The sequence below is a fragment of the Tachysurus vachellii genome, chromosome 8 (genome assembly GCF_030014155.1).
Source record: "Tachysurus vachellii isolate PV-2020 chromosome 8, HZAU_Pvac_v1, whole genome shotgun sequence".
NCBI classification, from domain to species: Eukaryota; Metazoa; Chordata; class Actinopteri; order Siluriformes; family Bagridae; genus Tachysurus; species Tachysurus vachellii.
The window spans coordinates 18,977,854-19,001,501 of record NC_083467.1 but is presented as its reverse complement, the minus strand read 5'-3'; the positions used below and the strand labels follow the sequence as shown (position 1 = coordinate 19,001,501).

At 40.0% G+C, this 23,648-nt stretch overlaps 1 protein-coding gene across 7 annotated transcripts in view; it reads left to right on the top strand.

Moving 5' to 3' along the window:
- Nucleotides 1–23,648, top strand: part of pard3bb (par-3 family cell polarity regulator beta b) — a 256,531-nt gene that overhangs the window by 139,010 nt on the left and 93,873 nt on the right. For 4 of the 7 annotated variants that reach the window (XM_060876749.1, XM_060876751.1, XM_060876747.1 and 1 more), the window contains exons 13-17: nucleotides 1–71; nucleotides 5,861–5,993; nucleotides 12,087–12,180; nucleotides 12,947–13,056; nucleotides 21,345–21,389. The exon at nucleotides 1–71 is cut by the window's left edge and continues 100 nt beyond it. In XM_060876749.1, the coding sequence (XP_060732732.1) occupies nucleotides 1–71; nucleotides 5,861–5,993; nucleotides 12,087–12,180; nucleotides 12,947–13,056; nucleotides 21,345–21,389 (453 nt within the window). The remainder of the gene's footprint in view (nucleotides 72–5,860; nucleotides 5,994–12,086; nucleotides 12,181–12,946; nucleotides 13,057–21,344; nucleotides 21,390–23,648) is intronic. The other 3 variants (XM_060876753.1, XM_060876750.1, XM_060876748.1) reach the window with 2 other exon arrangements.

Sequence of the window (23,648 nt, the reverse complement as noted above, 5' to 3'; positions counted from 1 at the left end):
TGTCCATGGAAGGGAACCTCAGAGGGATGATCCAGCTTGTTGTCCTCCGAGCCTTTCTGCACTCTCACCAGGTAGGTCTGTGAGTGCCACTAACTTGTCCGCTTCACCTCACAATACTTACTCATCGTCTTTCTGTGCTTTTCTTGCTCCTCTGTGACTGCCACTTCGTTGAGCAGTTCAGTCACAGGTGTTGATTATTCATAGTTTGAGTGCCTTTTCCTCGCTGTGTGCAGAGGTTCTCCTTGACTGAGGTCAGAGCTACGCCTCCAGGGGAAGCAGTATCACTGCACAGAGGCACAAAGGAAGTTTTGTGAGCTTATCAACCGTCATTGTGTGTCTTTTTCTGCCGAAGCCCATGCTCGTGTATGTGTGCGGCTGCAGAATTGAATAAAGGAGGGGACATTGGAGTGTTAGTACTACGTGTCAGTGGGATTTGAAAGGTGGGATGAATACCGTGATGTGCAAAGCCACACGCACCTCCGACTTGACTCTGGCTTCTTCTTTTGTTGTTTCTTTCTCTCCGGACTGAACCTTGCTGCCGATCTCTATGTTCTGCTGCTGCTTCTTCGCCCACACATGAATACTAACCAGCGGTGCTGTTTGATCCATTAAGCCCAGAGTTTAACACATTCCCACTCTGAGGGCACTGTGCAATGCAGTTTGCCTCACTCAGGCTACGCACACACACATATCCACGCTCCAATGACAATAGCACTTCATAGTATACACTATTGCTTTATTACAATTAACCCATTTAAACCCAGATGTTTTCTTAACTATATAAACTTTGAGTAAATAACTGATGTTAATATATTCACTATATGCTACATGCAAACTACATGAATTTTTCAAAATAATTTGGACATCATAGTCAGCTTGAAGAGTTTCCCCAGACAGCTTGAAGCAAAGAAGTGGAAGAAGAGGTGCAATATAGCGGATTTTACACCACCTTAGGAAAAACACTAGGAATGAACATACAGTAACATTTCAATTAAAGGCAGGGTCTCCGATTTTTGAAAGCCAATGTCGACATTTGAAATCACCAAAACAAACACGCCCCTAACCCAAATGGGTCCCACCCCTGTACTGATAGCTCCGCCCACACACATACGCAACCCCGGCAAATAATGGAAAGAAATGTCTATCATAGCTGAAGGGAAAAACAATACGATTGCAGATAAACAAACAAGCAAAAATGACACACAAGCATAATCACGCAAAGGACGGCATATATTAGGTCTGTGTAACAAAGCAAAACCAACGTTACTCACCTATCGAGAAGGAAAAAAAGCAGCCTCGGCATCTTAAGTAAAGTTGGCCGCATATTCACAGATTCGAGGTTCTCGAGTCAATAACTCCTGAGCTAAACGCTGTTACTAGCAAAACGCGGTTGTAGATGCCTCTCTACATTACTACGATAAAAAGGTGTTATTTGTGTAGTAACAGCGTTTAGCTCAGGAGTTATTGACTCGGGAAACTCCAATCTGTGAATATGCGGCCAACTTCCTGCTCCTTCAGTTCTCTCCAGCGCTGGAAAGCTGATCCTATATTAACACGTCCTACTTCTTGCCTTATCGTAAGCCTTTCTTCACTTTCTTTCTTTGTTTTTATTCGCCATGTCAATGTTAAAACCGCTTTCTGCTAATGTCACACATGCGCACTGAACACTCTCTCCGCCCATATTGACAAGCCCCGCCCCTTTCTGCTCATTAGCTACACGTTTGTTTTAATTTTTGTTTTGATTTTTGTTTATTATTCGGCCCGACTCAGTTTTCTGAAGCATTTCTCAAAAATCGGAGACCCTGCCTTTAAATGGACATTCATTAGTGATGTGCAAAAGATAAGATGTTGCCCTGTCGTTAAGAGATTTAAGGTATTATGTAACAGTGATGCAATAACAGTGATATTTTGAATTATCCCTAGGCAGATTCCTGTATTTATAGTGAGCCGTGCCTGGTTTCAGTCATGGCCTTTCCAGTCATAGCATCTCTGCTGTGATGCAGGTAGAAATGTGGCAGTACAATCTTATTAAAATCAATAACGGCCCTTTTTAAAGATTATATCTTCCAAATGTGGTAGTTGGATCTGTATATAGCATGCACAGATAGTATTGATTTGCTAGCATTATATTTTTGAGGTGAGTGCTTGAAGTAAATGACTCTGGTTATGTGACCAGTTCCACCACTCTAACGCTTGAGAGAACTATTACAAAATTGGGACCGTAAGTATTAAATGGCTTAGGAACATTTACTGGTTTGGTTAAATAGAACAATATTTTATGAAGCTGTGACGTTAAACTGCACGTGGAAAACTTTAGATTAAAGGAAAGTGGTGCCTATAATATTAGAATAAACTGGAATCTGATTCCTGGCTCTGCTTGGAGGCAGGAAATTTTTCTAAAGCCCACGAGGCAGTAAGAGAAATGTTTTGGACAGACACCTCACCACCCCTCCACTTTCACCTCATCATCAGTTCTCCTGAGCTTGTGGAGTTTATTTCCAGCTGAGCGTTAAAACCTGTCCTCCTCCCTCTGCATCTGTCTCAGAGGACACCCATATGCTCATCTCAGGACTTTACAAACATGCAGCCACATTCAAAACCTGGATACACATTCCCCAAACACTCCCTCCAGCTGCTCCTAAATAGTGTGTAATTAAGCTGGACATTGAAGCTGCCCTTGTGGCCAAAGGAGTGATGCTTACTGCAGACCCGCTCTGCAAATCTGGAACTTTTCCTAAAATTAATGCTTTATGGTCTGGTATGGAGCAAAGACCTCAGTGTGGTGTAGCCAGGAGGCAGGAGAAGACGGTGCCGACGGGATGCTGTCGGCCCCCTGTGTATAGAACGGATGTGGGCTCGGAAGATAGTATCGTGGGTAGCACCGAGAGGGTGAAATAATGGATGGAAGGAGCTTAAAAAAATCAGGTCTGTGTGCACACTTGTGCTCGTACATGTGTGTGGTGACTTTCCCGAGACCACAGTAGTGGTATGTCACAGCATTGCATCATGTAGGATGGACAGACTTGAGCATAAGTTCAGCCTGCAGAGGGAAGATCATTACTGAGCAAAAGTAACCAGTAATAAGATCTTGTTTAGAAATTGTCTTTTTAATCTTACCTGAATCTGTGGAGTAATGTTGTAAATTATTCTGAAATAATAAAAAAAAAAAGGAATAATGAATCATTTAAACAATGTACAAGAAATTTTTTTCACTCAGTGCCAAACCTTCTAAAAATCCACGGCACGTCAGGAATCATGAAAGTGAATAGCACTTAATGCTCTTTTTATTACCCTGATTAACTGTGACTGAAATTCACTTTTGCACTTACACAGGTGGTCTTTTGAAGTTAACACTAGTCTATATGAGCTGCCGTAGCCCAACTCCATAATGGCTTTACCTTGGCAACATTCACCACATTAAATGACACTAAGATGTTTTTTCTGCCTGTTTTGTGTGAACGAGTGTGCAAATGTACAGACACCAGACAGCATTTAAGCCCTGCTGGATATTATGTGATAAATAAAGAAAAAGAAATTCCTGTCAGAGATGCCTGTATTTATGTATTTGTACATAAGTATTAGAATCTGTCTTGGAGCTATCGTTAAGGGTTCTCCAGAGTGCTACCCTGCTTTGGTGAAATTCAGTGCTCCAAAACATTTTTTTGTCTATTGACCCAGCTTCACTAATTATAAGAGCTTTTCTAAACACATCAAAGAGTAACACTTTCCTCCGAGTTTTATAATTACCTCTCCAAATGAAAAGTAACAGTAAGGGGCGGGAAAATGCTAAGAAAGTGCTAGAGAGAACCTAAGTTACAGCCCATGACAATACATAATATGAAAAATAAGTTGTTGTTTTTTTCCCCTAATAATGGCGAAAAAAAACTAGCAGCCAGATGTGATCGCGTCCCTTTTAGTAGCACCAGTTTAAATACCTGGGTGATGATCTTATTACAGTGCAGGCACTAATTGAGTAGAGGCCCAGGGGGAAGCTGGAGGAGCTGGAAGCCCAAGCCCTTCCTCCTCCACTCCTCCCAGTCAGAGGGCAGAGCTGCCCAGTGTGTGCCAGTGCTGCAGGGGGCAAGTGGACCTGCCAGCATGCTTCTGTTTTACACAGCACCATGAATTGCGTCTTTTGTTATGCTGATTAAGACAGAATTAGAGACTGTTGTGGCTTGTACTGCTGGATCCTGGAGCTGTACACACACACACACACACACACACACACACACACACACACACACACTGGGATGGCACAGGCCATGGAAACTGTACTAGGATACTGTTCATTCAGTTTCTTGACAGCCTCTCTCTCCCTCTCTCTCTCTCTCTCTCACACACACACACACACTCTCTCACACTCACTCTCTCACACACACTTTTGGCTGGCTTTCATTCTTTCTCCGTTTTTTTCTCATCCTGTTTTCTTGCTTGTCTTTCAATAAAGGAAGTGAAGCCACTCATACAGAAACAGATGGATTAAAAGACACATTTTAAAACCCTCTCATGCAGCATAATTCTCCAGCAGAGCTTAACACCAGTTTGATGAGCACACAGTTCTGCATGGAAATGTCCTGAGGTCTTTTGCAGTGCTCCTGCTTTCTTGCCGTCTCAGCCTGTGTCTATAGATGCTGTATGTCATTACTGGGAAGCTCTTGCAAGCTTCAGAACTCCCAGGTCTTTGTAAATTTTGGATCTTGTGCCACTGCAACAGCAGCGGCACATTTTCCGTTCTTGCCTTTATCCCTTCATTCCTTTGCTTTCCACATACTGGCCTGATTTGATGTACACTTTTGACACTTACCCTCAGCTCTTAAACTCCCTGGCTGATGCTCCTGCATTTCCTGACTTGTAAATTCATGCTCCGGGTTTTCAAGATCCCCCATCGATCCCTTGCCGTCATCTCATTTCAGGGCCAGCACCGGCTCTCTTCTTTCATACCTATCTACTCATTCACACTGTGCTTCCCTGTGGACTTGATTTCTGTAGTGTTAATGTTACAGCCTGTCCATCTTGCTCCTATAGGGTGTAGGAAATGTAAATGTAGGTCTTCGGGAACGTAGAACCTGTTGATTCATGGTTTTCTGTGTTGCACGATGCCAATGTGATTATTATACAGAATTTAGTCCACTGTTGTTGTTTTTTCCATCATAGTTTTTCATGTCTGACCTTAATCTAGGTAAATGTTATGCCTAGACTACATAACCTCGGGCTATGTGAGAGATGTGTTGTCAGTCACATAGGAGGAAACAGGAAACTCTTGAAATGACAAAGAAATGAAATATTGTACCAGAGCTTTCTCACAGTCATGACACACACTGGAAGAAGGAGAACCGCCTTCAGTGCCAACACCAGACTGTCCATCAACTACAGCTCCTAAGTATATAGACTGTATAAGTGCCTGTCATTTGCTTTTTAATGATCCACAATTAACCATTTGCAGGCAGCTTGCTCCATCTTTGTACAAGCCGTTATACGGGACATTCGATGAGAGTGCGGATACTGCTTCAGTTTTTTTTTAAATCCGACTCTCCTGTTCACATATTTCATTGTGTACGTAAACCTCAGGGCAGGATAATAAAAAGACTTTCTCTTCAATCTCAGAATTAAATCTGGGCACATCAGAAGCCATGAAATAAATTTTACTAGCTAAAACCTGATCCTAAAACCTCAACACTTCTTGTTTTAGGTTTTCGCCCAAACACGAGACAGTATGGCTTTCATCTCTTTGCGTTATTGAATTGCTAAGGAATGCTGATGCAGTTTTAGCTCACTTAGGTCTCAGATTTGCTTGTTCTGCACCTGCACTTCAGAAACATTATCAATACATTGACTAAGCTCTTCACTCTCTGTCTTGCAGGAGTACCCAGACTCACGGAGAATCCTCAATCGATCCTTTGATAGCTGCCTGGGCCAAGCTGCGCTCCTCAACCAATCAGAGAGTCCTGTGCAGCCCCATATGGTGATGAACAATGTCTTTGAGCGATCTGTGGGTGAGTGAGAGAGCCTGTGGTGTCTGTCATGTCACAAATTACAATTCAAATTCATTCAAATTATTGCCAGTATTTTGCGTATTACAAACATTTCAAATAGACTGAGGTATAACAAGAAATTCGGAGCCTCCTGTCTGAGTGTTACTCCGAACCTCTATAATATCCTACTGAATTTTCTGTAAACATGTACTCATTCGGTTCATGTGGTACTTTCTGTCCCTGAAGAAAACCTACCATAATAACACATGCCATATTAATGTAGTCTTAGACTACTTAAAATATTGCTGTTTAGTTATACTGTTTATATATTACTATAAATATATTAACACACACAAAGCAATTTCCACTCCTTTTTGTCAGTCTGCCATGTAATTAAATCGAAACATAATAATAATAATAATAATAATCTTCCTCTACTTTGGCTTTTCCCGTTTGGGGTCCTCTACTCTCGCACCAATTACCTTCACATCCTCTTTCAACATGTCCATATATCTCCTCTTTGGCCTTCCTCTTGACCTCTTACCTGACAGCTCCATCTCCAACATCCTTCTACCAATATAACCATCTCCCTTCTCTGTACATGTACAAACCATCTTAGTCTAGCCTCTCTGACCTTGTCTTTAAAACAGCCAAGCTGAGCCGTCCCTCTGATGCGCTCATTCCTAATCCTGTCCATCCTCATCACTCCTAAAGAGAACCTCAACATCCTCATCTCTGCTACCTCCATCTCTGCCTCATGTCATTTCCTCACTGCTACAGTCTCTAACCCATACAGCATAGTTGGCCTCACTGCTGTCTTCTAAACCTTTTCTTTGATTCTTGCTGAACTCCTCTGTCACACAACACTCCTGACACTTTTCTCCACCTACTCCAACCTGGATTATAATAATAACAATAATAATAATAATAATAATAATAATAATAATAATAATATACCCTTTATGGAGCCATTAGCCTACATTAGACGAACCAATTAAAACTAGACAGCTGCAGTCCTAGAATGTCAGTAATAAATGTTACATTTTGTTGTTTCGAGTGCTAAGTGACTCGTAATCTAGCCAAGTACCTCTGAGTAATTTGGTTAGCCCTCCTGTGAGGATACCAGGAGTACTGGACCTCGACACTGGAGTAGGGACTAGAACCTGTGGAGCTTCAACCATAGTAATAATGTGCACGGTTTTATTTATTACGTTGTCCCTCAAATTATAGAAAAATGAATACCTGTGTGTATCAAACACTGTATTTATGAAACTATTAATCCTAAAGTAGCACTTTAAATTATGTGAAGTGTAATAAACATTTCAACTTATTCAAACCCACACTCCCTCATCTGAAATCCAACCTCTTCATCATGAACCGAGAGGCTACAGAGATTAAAAAAAAAAAACACTGTATTTCAGGAGACATTATGCTAACATTGTAAAACACTGGCTTCTAGATTCAGTAGTAAACAAGAGCTGTTTTTTATGCTGTTATTTTATGTAACACTTCACTATATGCTGCTGAAAGTCTGAGTGGATCATGTAAACACTTTCGATATCAGTTGCTTCAGACAATGCTTATCTGGGACTGAATTTGTTGTACCTCAAATAAACACAATCATGATGTTCATCATGCAATGAGAAATAAACCCAGGAACTCAACCAGTGCATTGTCTGGAATCAAAGTAGTAGCTGTATCTTCTCCTTTCTTGTGATACCATATCACGTTCTGCAGTGTCGTGGATGTATAATGTCAACACCAGTACAGTAAGCGTGTCATACAAGTTAGTTTGCTTTCTCTTTATCTCCCTTATGCCTCGACATTCTCCCCCACATGTTTAAAAATACAGGAATTCGGGGCACATTTGTGATTCTTTTCATGTAAAATGGCGACGACTGTAGCGTGTCGCGTGAACCATCCCTTCAGCTGAACATAAAAGAGAAATAATCCTCCTCTAGGATTTCAGCTGCACCACAAGCAGGGTTCAAATAGAGCGCTGCACTGTTCTGTTTCCTAAAATCCACCATTGGCTTTGGCGTACACATCCACTTTTACCTCATTTCTCATTTAGATTTGTAGAACAACGTACTGACAACATCACAAATTTCTTCCATGTCTCTCTGCCTTTTCACAGCCTTCTTTTCTTCTGCCTATTGCTTATGTATTACTGCTGATTTCACAATTCATAAATATATGATTTTTGCAAATATTCTCTCTCTCTCTTTCTCTCTCTCTCCCTCTCTCTCCCTTTCTCTCCCTCTCTCGCTACAAGCCAGCTGGGAATACTGCAAGGTACGACCTTCTCATGACTAAAGTAGAAATGAACGCATCCTTCTTCTTTTGTGCTGTGTTTACTTCATGTGCTTGTTTTGCATTTCCTGTTCCTGACCTTGCGATCATTATGGTTTTTTTCTTTTCTTTTCCCTCCCTCTTAAAATCTAGGCTTTGTGGAGAAGCACATTTTAATAATGTCTGCTACATGTAAAATAACAAACAATTTGAACTGCATAATACAGCAAGGGTTTGATTCCACAGGCTTTAGCTATGTCTGCTAATACAGTATGAGCAAAGACAATTATTTACAGCTTTTACTGTAAAGGAATGACACTGCATATATATCAGGAGAAGTGTGTGCTGTTTTAAATGTCTAAATGGACACAAAGACTGAATACATGCATGGATGTGTGAATATTTTAGTAAGGCTTGCTGTGTCCTTGAACTATGATGCATTTATGTCATAAATTAATATATATATATATATATATATATATATATATATATATATATATATATATATATATATATATATATATATATATATATATATAAATTATTTATAATTTATATATTATTTTTTATATAAAATTATTTATATATAAATACAAATAAAAAAGTCGTGTTAATGTAAAATAAGCTCCGACAGTCAAAGACTTCTTTTGTAAGCATTAAAAAAACCCTCCTTTTAGAAAACTTCACCATATCCACCACTACATTATACTTTTTGTTTGTTTACAATTAGATTATTTTGAGCATCGGCTATACAAGTCACTCTGAATGAGTTGGTTTATTTTGTTGTTGTTGAAGCTATAACATATTTGTCCAAGTGCATTAATATCAACCTGTTATTTATGTGACAACCAGAACTACAGGCTGAGCTGCTGTTAGACTACATTAATCAACTACAACTCCTTCAAGAGTTCAGGGCTGTGGTATAAATAAGCAGTAGCAAAACCCTTGGGATGAAAAGACGACAGTAAAATGTTAAGTATAGCAACAAAATGTTTCATCTGTTTCACATATTTTCCTTCATCTTCAAGTAAGAAAACAATCAAATAATTTGCCATATTGTTAAGAAGTTCAGCAACGAGAATTTGAACTTCCTCTTCCACTAAGAGGAGAGTGCATTACTCACTCAGGGTTAACAGATATCTGAAGTTATCGCCATCAAATACATATCTAGACTTGGTAATTATGGTGTTATATGATACATATGCATTTATCCAGAAAGTTTTTATAATTTTGTGTCCAAAAAAACTTATATTACTGATAGGTCTAGATTTGTACATCTTTTATAATTCACTTGGGTCCTGATTTAAAAAAATCAGGCAGTGAAGATGAAAGTGTTGTGCATTTAATCCTCCAGCATAAACACCTTTTCTCTGTCACAGAACTCACACACAACTCTGTCCTCCACAGTAGTAAAACCCTTCACACCAGCAATGTTCATGTTGCAAAAGGGTCTTGATGAGGAGTTTTACAGTGTTTCTGCTTCGCTAAAGGTTTGGGTGGTTTAGGATTAATAACCCTGCTTCAGCTCGAAGAGCCATTGATCCATCATTTTCCGAGGAAACGTCTTATTCCAGTCCTGCTATTTCACATTTCTGCTGATAAATAACTGTGTTTGTGCGGCTCGTGTGCGGTGGAGAGTGTTCAGAATACAGAGTAGTTTGAAGAGACCCACCGTTTCACTCACTTTAACATCAGTTCATCTTTATTGAAAGTTCTGTTTGAGTGTGTACGAGTGTGTGCGGCTGATGAATCACCCTCACCCTCTGCCACACAAACAGATGAGAGAGGTACTAATACTAATAAACAGTCATCGCTGTGCCGGATCATGAGTAATGATGACTGGTTGGCCTGTGCGGAGCAGCCTGATCTATTCGTTTGTCAGGCGCGATTTCCAGCCCCATGGTGCCAAAGCACAGCTACTCCATCACAGAGACAGAGAGAGCAGCTCACTTTCACTGGTACACACACACACCATACAAGTGAAGACGAGCCTCAGCCTGATTTTCACACTCATAACATTTTGTATATAGTTTATAGATTTTCTTTTTTAAAGTGCCACTGAAATGACTTGAGAGCTTGAAACATTTAGAACTTTTTCCTCCAGCTTGGTAGAAGTATTTATGATTGAGATGGATAGAAGCCTTTATTTGTCATATAGATTAAAGCACATCCTAACTGGAGGTTGGGGTCAGCCATGATGCAGCGCCCCTGGAGCAGTGAGGGTTAAGGGCCCAACAGTTGCAGCTCTGCAGTGCTGGGGCTTGAACCCCGATCCTAAACCCAGAGCCTTAACTGCTTGATTAAAGGTTTGATTAAAGGTTTGCTTGATTAAAGGTTTGATTATTTTTGATTAGCATCAAAATTCCCTCATTTGTCACCCAATTTGGTCACTTTCCAAGTCTGATCCCCCAGCCAGCTCTGCCCATAATACAGTAGCTGCAAACAGGTGAGGATGAAGGCTAACACGTGCCTCCTCCGAGACTTGTCACAAGTTCTTCCTCATTCATGTGCTTCCAGATCCCTGTGATTTGGCTAGTATTGCTGTGATTGACAGGGGAGAGAGTATGCCAATCCTCCCACTCACAGAGCATGGCCAATTTTGTTCTGTAGGCCCCCGGCCACGGATGGTCTTTCGGAGCTCCTGCAGCCGCTGACTGTAAAATAGCTCCATTGCGAATGTAATGAAAGAACTTTAATGCCAAGAGCAGTACTAAAGAAGAATGTGGACGTTTATGCAATGAGATATTAATGTTATAAACTGTAAAATTAAAACATTTACAAAACCTTCTCAAGATTTATTTGTCAATTTTTTTTAGTTGTTTTTTATTTATATACAAAAAGCCACAAGGCGCTTGTGCAGAAGCACTAGAATACAGTTTAGATTTCCTAGGGACTCGCCTGATCGTAGCAGAAAGCACTTATCTGGCATTAGTCACTACTAAAATGTGATTTTCTCAGCTCATTGTTTAAGTTAATGTAGACAGCATGCTAAGCGTCTAGGAATTCGAGGCATTTGTTGTCTTTTCGTGTTGTTGTACTCCAGACAAAGGCTCCCCGCTTTGACTTGAGCTCTACACTGTTCATTTTTATGAGCTTTAATCACCCCTTTCTCATGTCTAGTTATCACCATACAAGGCCTCTGTCACAAATTGGTTTAAATCTCACTCAGATCATGCTGTGGCCATGAGTGAAACTGAGACACCTACGCAAACAGAAACAAAACGGATTATGCTGAATGCTGTCTCTTTGTCTGGTAAGCGAAAGGCCAGGAGGTGTAAAGCTTCCCTGTTGCTGGGGAGAGTGGAGCAGTTGGACATAATCAGTTTAGGCAAATAGGACTCAAGCTGAGCCCTCAGTCTGGATATCTTTTTCTTAACTACTCTACTGTTTGTCATTTCTTCCCTGTGTTCATTTTCCTATTTATTATCGTCCCTACGTCTGCCCTGGGCAAATGTGCAGGCTTACTAAACACATTGTTTAGGCTCTCACCCCCACCCCGACTTCCCCCACCCCAACACCCGCACCCCATTTTAACTATGTTCACTGAGAGGTAAGAAATCCACGTCATCCTCTGCACTACCACCATTATCCTGAGTGTGAGTGATCATTAAAACGTGAGTGGCGATTGCACCATGTCACAGCTGATAATAGGCTCAGTCTCTGGGCGTCTCTCAGAGCAGCGGCCACACCGTCACCTCTCACTGCTCCGCTACTGACCCCAACAGCCAGCGCTCAAATTAAGCTGCATAATGTCCCTCAGACAGCTCAGTGAACTACTCTAATGATGGGTTTTTTCTCCTTCTCTCTTTTTTTCCTTCACAGTTTCAAATGGGGGTTATGGTGAAGAGCTAGCATTCAGTCCTTATAGGCAGAATGGAGACCTGAATGGAGGCTTGAACCATCAGCCCCATCAGAGGTAATTTTATTCAGCGTCCTTGATTATTGTGCGGTGGGTTTTATGTTTGTTTTTAATGGTTTTACGAAACTCATTCAGACTGTATACTCTCCCCAGCATACGTCTTTTCTACATATACAGTACTATGTCTACAGCTTTTACCCAGAAAGGCAGGGGAAAGAAACATACTAATGGTACAAAAGATGAATATTGTTGGAACGTACTTTTCTCTATCCGTATAGAAAAAATTCTAATAAAAGTCTTTTTTAAGGACTATTTGGATTTTAGCTTCTGAAAGATGTTCTACCTAGACCTCTGACTGATGGGGAAATACTCTCCTGTAGCATTCTAGATAGAACGTTTCCCCTCAGGTTTAACTTTAATAACCTTTTACAGCTTTTTTTCCCCTTATGGATTGCTAATCCGAAAGCGTGCAGATTTAAACTTTTATTTTGAAATATAACGAGAGTGCACATGGCCAAGGAATATTTCTAACACTAATCACCAGTTTTATGTATAGTAACAAGTTTAACAGTTTAGCAGCCCCTCATCTGCAAACATGTGATGAAACACAACAGGGCTCGGTTCCACCAGACTAAATGCAGCGTGATTGAAAGCATCTTAAGAGATCTTTTAGATAATCTTCTGTATTATTTTATTAGAAATACTTATCAGGATTACTAACATGCAGCTGTTTTGTATTAGCTCCATGTACATAGAAAGCATTTATCTTAATCCGCCTTTAATATCATGCTTTTGTGTTTCTGTGCTTCTCTGTGTGGATCAGTCTGGAGTGGGAATCAGGCCCTTGCTCAGCTGAAAGCTCTCTGATGTCTCCAGCTCCTCAGGTTATGATGGAGCATCATCACATTAAATCTTCCAAAAGCATGGATCTGGGTAAGAAACTGGACAAACCTGCATACACACACAGTGCCCTACAGGGGCTCATTTTCATGCAGGGTGCCAATAATTCTGTAGGGCACTGCAACTAGCTGCTAGAAAGCATAGCTTGATCGAAATGAAGTAAGATAGTTTTACACACACACACACACACACACACACACACACAAGCTGCAACTAACATTTATTGTTGTTATATATGCTCCTACATGTGTGGCAGTCTTTTGTCTACCAGGACATGATGATATTGATTAAAGGAGCAGGGATCTGTTCTCTCAGTACATGATCAGTGTCACTATGTGTATGTGTCTCACCAGTGACCGCACACTTGTGCGTTTGTGTGTGTAAACCTTCATGAGCAGCCACCTCTCTTGCTGAAAGCCCCTCATCCATCTCTCTTTTTTTTTCTCTTTTTGATTTCCCAAAGAGAATAAGGATGCAGAAGCACTTAGCCTGCTCCAGCAATCTCTTTTTGATATGAAATGGCAACTCACCAGACTAAGTGCATGTCAGGAAACAGATCAATGCTCATGCTTTCCGTAATGCAATTAATCTGTGTTTCGAGTTTAAATCTTGCTCCAAAAATCTAATAAAAGAGGCCTCTTTCCTAGATGCATCACACTCGGACGCAAACTAAATCTGTGTCACATGATGGCATTTTAACAAACACTTGTGAATGTATTAGGGCCCTTTATTTAATCTAGGGCTGATGGGGTGGCTCTCTGGTGACCGCGGCTGCTGTCGCCGTTGCCATGGAGTCCTGCACGTCGGGCAGCACAATCAGCCCCTCATTCTAATTTCTGTCTGCATGAAAACCTACTGAAATTTCATTCAGGGTGCAGGTATGAAATTTGAGGTTTTCAATATGAGCCCGACGGTATTAATAAAACATAAGCAGTTTCGTAGTTTATGAATAATAGAATGTTTGAATTGTGTTTTAATTGAATTTTTTGGCAGCACTCGTATATTCAGGACCACACGGGATCTGTAAGGGGAGAATAAAAAAAAAAAAAAAAACCTGGAGGAAATCCCCACAGACATGGATGCTTATTACTGTAAACGTGTAGAGGAAAAGCTACTCCATACGTGCCATTGTTTATACTCTGGAGGTTTTTTATGGAATAAAGTTTTAAGAACAAAGAGCAACGAATCTTTGTCTCATGGCCTGCAAGCGTCCCTGAAAGTAAAGCGATGTTCTTAAATGTGATCAAAGTGATACTTTTATCATCATCCAGCAGTCTTTTATTCTTTCCAATTTCATTTAACGCACAGTTATGTGCTTGATTCCATTCGGCTACAAGACATAATTAAAACGATTACTACAATTTCTTTTATTTCCCTTGCACTACTGTAAAGGAATTAACACGTGTTCAAAGTTTTTATGATGTTTGATCAAATGTTACCTTTTTAGTCATAGGCATTTATTTAACAGGTTTTCCAACACTTTTTTTTTGTTCCCCTTATATTAACTTCAGTAGAAAATAAGAGGAATAACTTAATGGTGATTATAGAGTTAAATGTAAGTGATAACGAGAAAGAGTTTGTTTTATTTCACAGCATGAATTAAATGAGCCTTAGACGTATGACATCATTCTTGGTGATGTTTCTCTCTCTCTTCTTCAGTCATAGTGACACTAGTCATTTGCACACATGTGATCTCGTGTACAGTATGTGGAAGAGGGCAGATAGCTCTTACCTCTGTGAGTGTGTGTGTGTGTTAGCCTTGCTCTGTGTTAAGTTACCCACACTATTAGTAGGTCTTCTGGCTTCATGTGTCTCAAGGAACAGTGTGTTAGCCTTCATCCAATCTGGTTGCTAGATGATGTATTATAGGGGAGTGTTGGGTGGTGACCGGGACTTGGGAGGTGACCAAAATGTAGAGAAAATGTTAAAAATCCAAAGAATAAATGAATAAAATAGTAACATTAGTCCCTCTTATTGGAAATGCAGGATGAAGTACTATTCCTGTGACTGGTTTTGTAACCGTATGTCCTTCACTGATTGTTATTCGTTAATAAAAATTGACTAAAACAGCAGTTAGGTGACATAGGGATAAGTGTTGAGTATAGAAATGTTCAATTTTTAATAGAATTAATGATGTGTCTAAAGACCCACCTGCCAAATAGCCAACAAATCATCTGTAGATGATCAACATCCTGTCGAGAGACTCTGGGGGGAAAATCTACACCACGTGCAGTTTATGGTTGTTGGTTTTTAGAACATTTGAATGGCTGATATGTGACCTACATGTGCTCTAGCATCATGAATTTATTTCTCATTTGCATTTCGGCTCTGCTGTGTTTAGTTTGTGATATGACATAAAAGATGTAGCCAAAGCAAAAGTATGTTCCTCCTGGTTTTATTTCATCCAACAACGTTCCAGTAGTCTTGCCGTGCCTGGTCTGACCGGAGTTTCTGAAACGCTTTGACAAATATGGACTTTCCTGGTTGCCATCCCAAGCCTTTGCCTACTCACTGCACTGGTGGTGTGGTGTGTTTACATTTGCAGCGTTTGGTAGACACGCTTATCCAGAGCGGCATACAAAAGTGCGTTGAAAGTGAGTTCAAAATAATCACAGACTAAGAAATCCTTCAGTCTAAAATTCTGTTGGGAAGAGATTCAGCATGAAGAACAGAAACACGAGCAGGCAAACTTTATATACAGCTGAATCTCAAAAACTGAGAATACCAAGGAAACATTCATTTTTTTATCGCACATTTTTATTTCAAACATTGAAACTTTTGTATATTTTGGATTTATTACACATGAACTGTAATATGTCAAACCTTTTCTCTTTTTAATTTAGGTCATTATGGCTCACAGTTCATGTAAATAAAAACCCTGTTTCTTAAAATATTAGAAGATTTCATGAGATAATTAAAGAAATCATTTATAATACAGAAAATTCAATATTCTGTCTAAAGTATGTTCATTTATGCACTTAATATTGGGTTGTGGCTCCTTTTGCACAAATTACTGCATCGATGCAGTGTGGCATGGAGGCCATCAGCCTGTGGCACTGCTGAGGTGTAATGGAAGCCCAGGTTGCTTTGATAGCAGCTTTCAGCTCATCTGTTTTGCGGAGTCTAGTGTCTCTCATCTTCCTCTTGACAATAAACCATAGATTCTCTATAGGGCTCAGATCAGGTGAGTTGGCTAATATATACATATATACATACACAGGTGCATTTCAAAAAAAGTACAATATCATGGAAAAGTTCAATTTTTTTGCAAGGTACTTGAAAATGAAAAGTTCCAGTACACTAAACTATTAGTCCTAAAGCAGTGGTCATTTTTTCCCCCAGAAGGCCTACTTGAAAAACATTATCACAAATGATGCTGGAGTGTATTCTGTGTAATATCCTTCAGGGGGAGGAAGTAACGTTGCCTGGGGCGTCTCTCGAGATTTACCATGGCAAGGATATCGAGATAGGAAAGCACAAAGTAATGAGAGCGAGGGCTGAGATTAGAGAGGTGCTCTTGGTTCCGATGAGATGAGAGGAAGCAGAAGGGAAGCGTGAGCCCACCGGGCCATTGCCTCTGAGGGTGGGAAGGCAGCGTGAAACCCGAAATGAAATGTCGCCTTGTGCAAGTCATTTTCTGTATGGATTTGATGGGTGCGATGGCTCTAAAAATTGAATGCGCACCATGAAAATTGAACACTGCAGCACATTTTCAGACGTTAGCTAACAATGACCCTATTAGCTACCCGATTTTTTCCCCATTACACTGAGAGAGAGAGAGGAATATTTCACTCCACTGAAACACTGGATGCAGCAGAATTGCAATTGCACTTCATTAGCTGTCTCACATTTGGTTCCTCTGATGTGATGTTCTAATAGGAGCACAAACACACACGTACAGTACAAGAGATCGCATTTTATTTCTCCATTCAGTCTCTTCTTTCTTTTCTTTTTTTTTTTTTTTTTTTTATTATATTTTGCACTTATTTAGGATGAATATGACTAGAGGTCTGGTAGAGTAAATACGATGCTTCTCCTCCAAACTCTTCTCTATAAATCCCACCAGGTTTCTGAGAGCGAGTGTGTTTACATGTGCAGTAGTAATCTAATCCTTTCAGATCTCACCAGCTATCAGATTGTTCAAGTGGTCATGTGAACGGCATGCTCCGTTATCTTAAATCGTATTAAGGCTCTTATCGTCATTTGAGAAATCAGATCCGTGGTTAAAGTGACGAACAGAGTCGGTGTTCATGGTGCATTAAATAGGTTAAAGGATGTCTTTGTTATACCGATGTGTGAATATGCTGTATATAGTGAAGCAGGCCATGTGATTCACATTTCGTTCTGAAACATCGTCCAGAAATCACGTTGCTATTCTGATCATGCCGCTGCCATCTGAGCCCAAAGAGAAAAACTGGATCGGGACGGATGGGATGCTTTCTCCATGTCAGTCACGGTGACATGAGCCGATTGTGGCTATCTGTGAGATCATGGACGTATGCAGAAGAGGCCAGATAACTTGGACCTCTGAGTAAGTTCCGATGCCTGTGATGCGGTTTGGATGATGCAGGTTGACTGGTTTTATGAGTCTTGAATGAAACGTGATAGTCTTTATTTTTCACCTGGCTGGTGGGTAGGAACTGGCTGAAATGGTGGTGGGAAATGTTGGAAATGGAACACAGCACTACATTAAGTTACTCAAATACTAAATATGTTAAACAATATTTTAAAGGGAATAAAACTTAATAAATGTAGTGAGGTAAGATGCACTAAGAACATAAGCACAGTTTGGCATTTGGCTTTATTTCTGGCATCGTGGACAGTTCAGGTCATATACTAAGCGTTCACCTAGCTAGCAAGCAGAGACGGTGTCTAACACAATTATCACACACAAGAGGTGTATCTTTAATTCACTTTAATGAGTTAAATCATTTGTCCCTATTTATACTGCGCTTCATCACCACTGCTCGTTCAAACATTAAAAACCTGTATAACGAGTAAAGTGCTAATAGAGGACATAAACGCGTAGCTAATCAGCAATGAATGGATCCAGAGTTTTAATCAGACAGTGGATCATACTTATGATTCTTTAATAAGCAACATTTTATTCTGTTCTGTTCTGTGTTTTATGTTACTGATATCAAGCTCAGTAGAATGAATGTCCTTGTTCACTTAACACCTATTTATAACCAGTGACTCTCTCTCAGAGAGCTCTTCATTCTTATATAAAAAGCTTATAGTGGACACCTATGTGAGGTCTTTGTTTTGTTCTTTTGATCACAAATAGTTTTCAGCTCTAGTCTTCCTTGTGTGTGTGTGCGAGTGTGTGTCCAAGGCCAAAGTGTGTTATTCTCCGGAGCTTTTCTTTTCACCAGCAGGGTACGAACACAAACGGTCGATGAGAGCGTGCCGTTGCCAGGAAGTTAATGCCTGCATTATTCAATGACCTATTTCTGTATTGTTTCTTCTGGTTCTCTCAGAGGATTGTGCAGAATTAGATTCACTAACACCGGGAAACACCATTAACCACACTGGGCTAAAGAAGAGACCTCAGTATAAATGCAATAACAGTAAAGCCGTTACTCATCGGCTAAATTTGTGTGTGTGTCTGCGTGTCGATTTTTGGAGTTATTTTGTATGCTATTGTGAGTTCTTCTGCGTTTTTGTGTTTTTTTGTTTATTATTAGATTATTATTTTGTGTGTGTGTGTGAGAGAGAGAGAGAGAGAGTGAGTCAGAGCATGTTTGGGTTTCTGGATGTGTTTCAGTTTTTTTGTCATTTTGTGAGTGTATGTATTTGTGGTCTTGTGGAATCTGATTGGCTGTCCATGTTGTTGTGGTGAACTTGGACACAATCTTGTAAACCTTGTGTGTGAAACCGAATACATTGTTTCTGAGGCAGCGCCGGGATAAAGTGTGCCCTATGTGCCAGCCTTAACATCTCCCCAGCTCCAGCACACACACACACACTGTTCACTCTTCCTAAAGAAGTCATTACTCATGTCACGTTATGTTTCTTCTTCCTTCATATTAAAGCTTCAGGCTGATTTCTGATTGACTTCATACTAACAGTAATAATCTCAGATGCACAATCACTGTGCGTTAGCAGTTGCTCGGTCACTTGTGTGAGCGTGTTATTCACGTTTATTGCAGCTTGTGGACACCAGAGCCGTTGTACTTCCCTGCTAGGAAAAACTGACCTCATAAAAAATGAAAAGCATTATTTAAGAGAGAGTGTAGTGTAATGAAAATCTCCTACTGCTGCTCTTTCTGGCTATTTGCCACTCTCTCTCTCTCCTTCCTAAATCCTGTGTATTAGCCTAGCCACTGCTGTTAATCCCTAATATTTAACAGTATATGGTTGTCAGAGAGCCTGAGAGCCAGACTCTCATAGCCTGCTGCCTGTGTCTGGCACAAGCAATAATTACACCAAGTCTCAGCCAATTTCCATCCAGCCATGTTTATCCTTAAACACTGAACCAGTACTAGCTAATGAAAACCAGAAGAGTTTTCATCAGAGAAGATACTGTATGTATATGTATATATATATATACATGTATGTGTGTGTGTGTGTATATATATATATATATATATATATATATATATATATATATATATACATACATACATACATACATACATACATACATACATACATACATACATATATATATATATATATATATATATATATATATATATATATATATATATATATATATATATATATATATATATATATATATATATATATATACACATGTATGTATGTATGTATGTATGTATATATGTGTGTGTGTGTGTGTGTATATATAAATGTATATTCCCCCTCTCTCCTTTCCCTTTTAATGGCTGCAAGTTGATTGGGAGAATTTACCCAGTAGAGGTTCCACTTGCTGTCAGGATCTGGTTACTGATGTATTTTCCATTTTCATGGCACAACGGAGCGCAGCTAGTGCTAGCCCCTCAGCCGCAGCCATGTGTAGTTACACAAGCAGCACAGCTGCTCCAGCTCAGAGCTTCTTAATGAAACCCTAACCCTGCTCCCACACACACACACACACACACACACACACACACACACACTGATTCCTCCGCTTTAAACACGTCCTGTCCTTGCTACTGGAGAACAGGGGATTTCAGCTTCTGGGAAATTGACACATGGTAAAAACCTGTGCAAAAATAGTTCAGATTGTTTCCTCATGTCTGAGATTTATACATTTCATCACAGCCATGTTGTGTCTTTCTCAGTCTCTAAAAAGAAAGCCGTCAGCGATAAATGTCTCTAATCCAACATTCATGCTAGCAACATGTTGTAGTCTTGATCAACTGCTACTAATGTTTTTCTTCTATAGCTTCTAAAGCTAACATGTTAAACACAATAATCAGTGTGAATAAATTGCTTGGTTTGTATGATTGTTCATTAAGAGGCTATTTAGAACAGGATAAGAAGAACCCACAGTTCTGTAATCTGAACTATTTGCAGGAAGTCACTAAAGTGACTTGGGGAACTGATGAAAATTCAGACCACACACACTATACACTGGTGTGAGGAATCGTTCGAGCCATTGTTTGGATTTTGTTGCTTTACATCGTAAGTTCCAGAGAATTACGTTTGAAATCAATTCAAATCTCAATTCTCAAATCTGTCACACTGTTAGTTTGTTGCTGAATTTGCAGCTCTGTTCAGTTCCTTGAAAAAGTTCTTGCATATTTGTCACACTTTGTTTCAGACCCTCAAACAAAATTTAAAATTAGAAGTGACATGCATGGGTGTGTCTAGTCTAATTATACTCAGTTATCAATTATGTCTGCTTGTTTGCAGGATTGCACGACTAATTGGATAATTACTTTTTCACACAGGGCCATTTGTTGTTGGACAACACTTTTGCTTCAATAAATAAAATAATCATTTAAAAAAATGCAAAATATACAGCATTAAAAACTGCTTTTGTCTTGTATTCAAGTTAGCTTGAAAAGCTGAAATGATCAAGTGAGACTAATAAGGAAGGGGGTCAATTGTTTTTCACCGAAATTGTATGTAATAAATGCGTCGTCACGTTGTGTCTTGCTGGTAGGGTTTGTCACACGCGCACACACACACACACACACACAAGTTCACACACCTTCAGTCCTACATGTTACTCTGGTCACCTTTAGCTGATGGGAGACTCCTCAGCAGTATGTAAGGGTGTAGATTAGAAAACTTTTTGCTGTTCATGTGCATGCAATTAGCAGTCGTTAAAAGGTAACCTGAGCATGTGCACACTTTTCCCCCTCCTTCCCTAATCTCTCTCTCTCTCTCTCTCTGTCCTTTTCAAGTTGCAGATGAAAGCAAAGTAGGATGCCTGGTGGGGCAAAAGTCAGGTAAGGAATGCATGCACACACACATTCACAAACACAAACAGCTGTGTCCAGGCACTTGGCCCGTGCCTTGTTGATGGAGGGCCTCCGTGTGTCGTGATGCTGATGGATGGGGGTCTGACCAATCAGATGCAAAATAAAGATGCAAGAGCGGCTCCACATGCGGATGCACATATCCCATGACTAGTCTGTAGAGCTTACACACAAGCTCAGACTACTTCTACACTTGTTTTGATTGAATTTATTTGCAGTGTTTCCTAATGAACCTAATTGCTCCAGTTCCTTTAAATATAAACAAGCAATTTAAGCAGTGTTGGGGGGGGGTGTTAATGTTTTCATTAACAAATGAAAGAATTATACTACTTGATTGTAATTGCAGTGTTTATGTCGATCTTTTACGGCATCTTTCAGTCGTCTTCAGTCTGCGCTTTATGTCAGCTGGGGTTGCTGTACTGTGGTGTTCACAAGATGGGAATGCAAACTGTACGGGTTGCCAGTCCATCACCGGGAACCCTGCACACACACATTCACACACTCATTATACATAGAGGCAATTTAGACATGTCAACCTAGCTACTGGTATGTTTTTGGGAGGTGAGAGGAAACCGGAGAACCTTCCACCTCTCTAACTACATTCAGTAGGTGAATCTTTCATTTTAAAGTCTGCTGTTCTAACAGTGAGATGTTTGGTTGGGTGTAAAAACGAGCCCCAGGTAATCCTGGGAATCAGTCTCTAGTCCATACTGATGTAGCGTTTCCTTCATGGGCTGGTTGATGAATAAAGGGATTGTCTTCTTGTACTGATTACAGTTTCAGAATTGGACAGAAACATAGAAAGGCTGACCATTCATTTTGGATTCAAATAAAGAAAAGATTAATTGAATACACTTGAGCTGCCTGCTTTAAGCGTAGCAGAAATAACATGTGAAATTGGTCAGTGATTCAGTGAAGCAAACCTGCAGTGATAACGCCATCCTCCAAACAAACCCAGAATCAGTCTGGTGTAAGCAGCTCCATGGTTCAGGCCAAGTGGTTAAAAAAAAACCTTTAGGCTGTAACGAAGCAGAATCAGTCAATCTGAATAAAATTTGCATGCTGAAAGAGCCAGTGCAGTAGAAAAGGACACAGGAATGCAGAGGAGGAATTTGCTCTGAGGTTAATTTGACTTTGTTTAATATATTTACAGTCAAGTCCATAAGTATTTGGACAGTTTTGGTATTTATGCCTCTTTTGGATTTTCAACAAATATTCCATTAATCACTTTTTTTATTTTATTTTATTATTATTTTTTTTTATTATTATTGTCCTTCCATTTTCACAGACTCAAAAGTAAACAGACAACTCTAAGTGACCTGCTTCCTTTTTTCAGGGAAAATGATGTAGCTAAAATGAAGTTGCTTTTGGTGCCTGTTCATAGGATCTGTGCTACAGTAAGGTGTCAGTGGAAGTGAAGAGTGCAAGTGGCCATGAAACCAACACTCTGGTGGTATATAGAAGTAAAATTTCTGATGAAAGTATCACTTGTGGTCGTCTCTCCTGACCCCTACCTACCCGTTTCTCATGTTCTCTTTCTGTCTGTCAGCCAGTAAGGTCATGCTTTCTGTCTGTTCTTGCGTGCTTATTTTAGTGACGTCTGCTGTAATCTGATTGGAAAGATACCATTTTTCAAAGTGTGTGTGTCTGTTGCTGGATCCCAGCTTGCTTACTTCTTATTCCTCTTTTACTTTCGACGTTTTCCATTAGGGGTCATCACAGCGAATCATCTGTTTCCACCTAACTCTATCCTCTTCATCATCTACTCGCGTACCAATTATCTTCATGTCCTCTTTCAACACATCCATATTTCTCCTCTTTGGCCTTCCTCTTGACCTCTTACCTGGCAGCTCCATTTCCATCATCCTTCTACCAATATAACCATCTCCCTCCTCTGTACATGTCCAAACCATCTCAATCTAGCCTCTCTGACCCCAAAACAGCCATCCTGAGCTGTCTTTCCGATGTACTCGTTCCTAATCCTGTTTATCCTCATCACTCCTAAAGAGAACCTCATCTCATCCTCCTAACAGCCTCATCTCTGCTACCTCCATCTCTGCCTTATGTCTTCTCCACACTGCTACAGTCTCTAAGCCATACAGCAATGCTGGTGTCACTACTGTCTTGTACACCTTTCCTTTGACCCAGCTTGCTTACTTATACTGTGAATTAAAAGCATGTGCTCTTTTTTGTGAAGAAAAATTTCATACTTTTGAGCGTGTAGCAAAA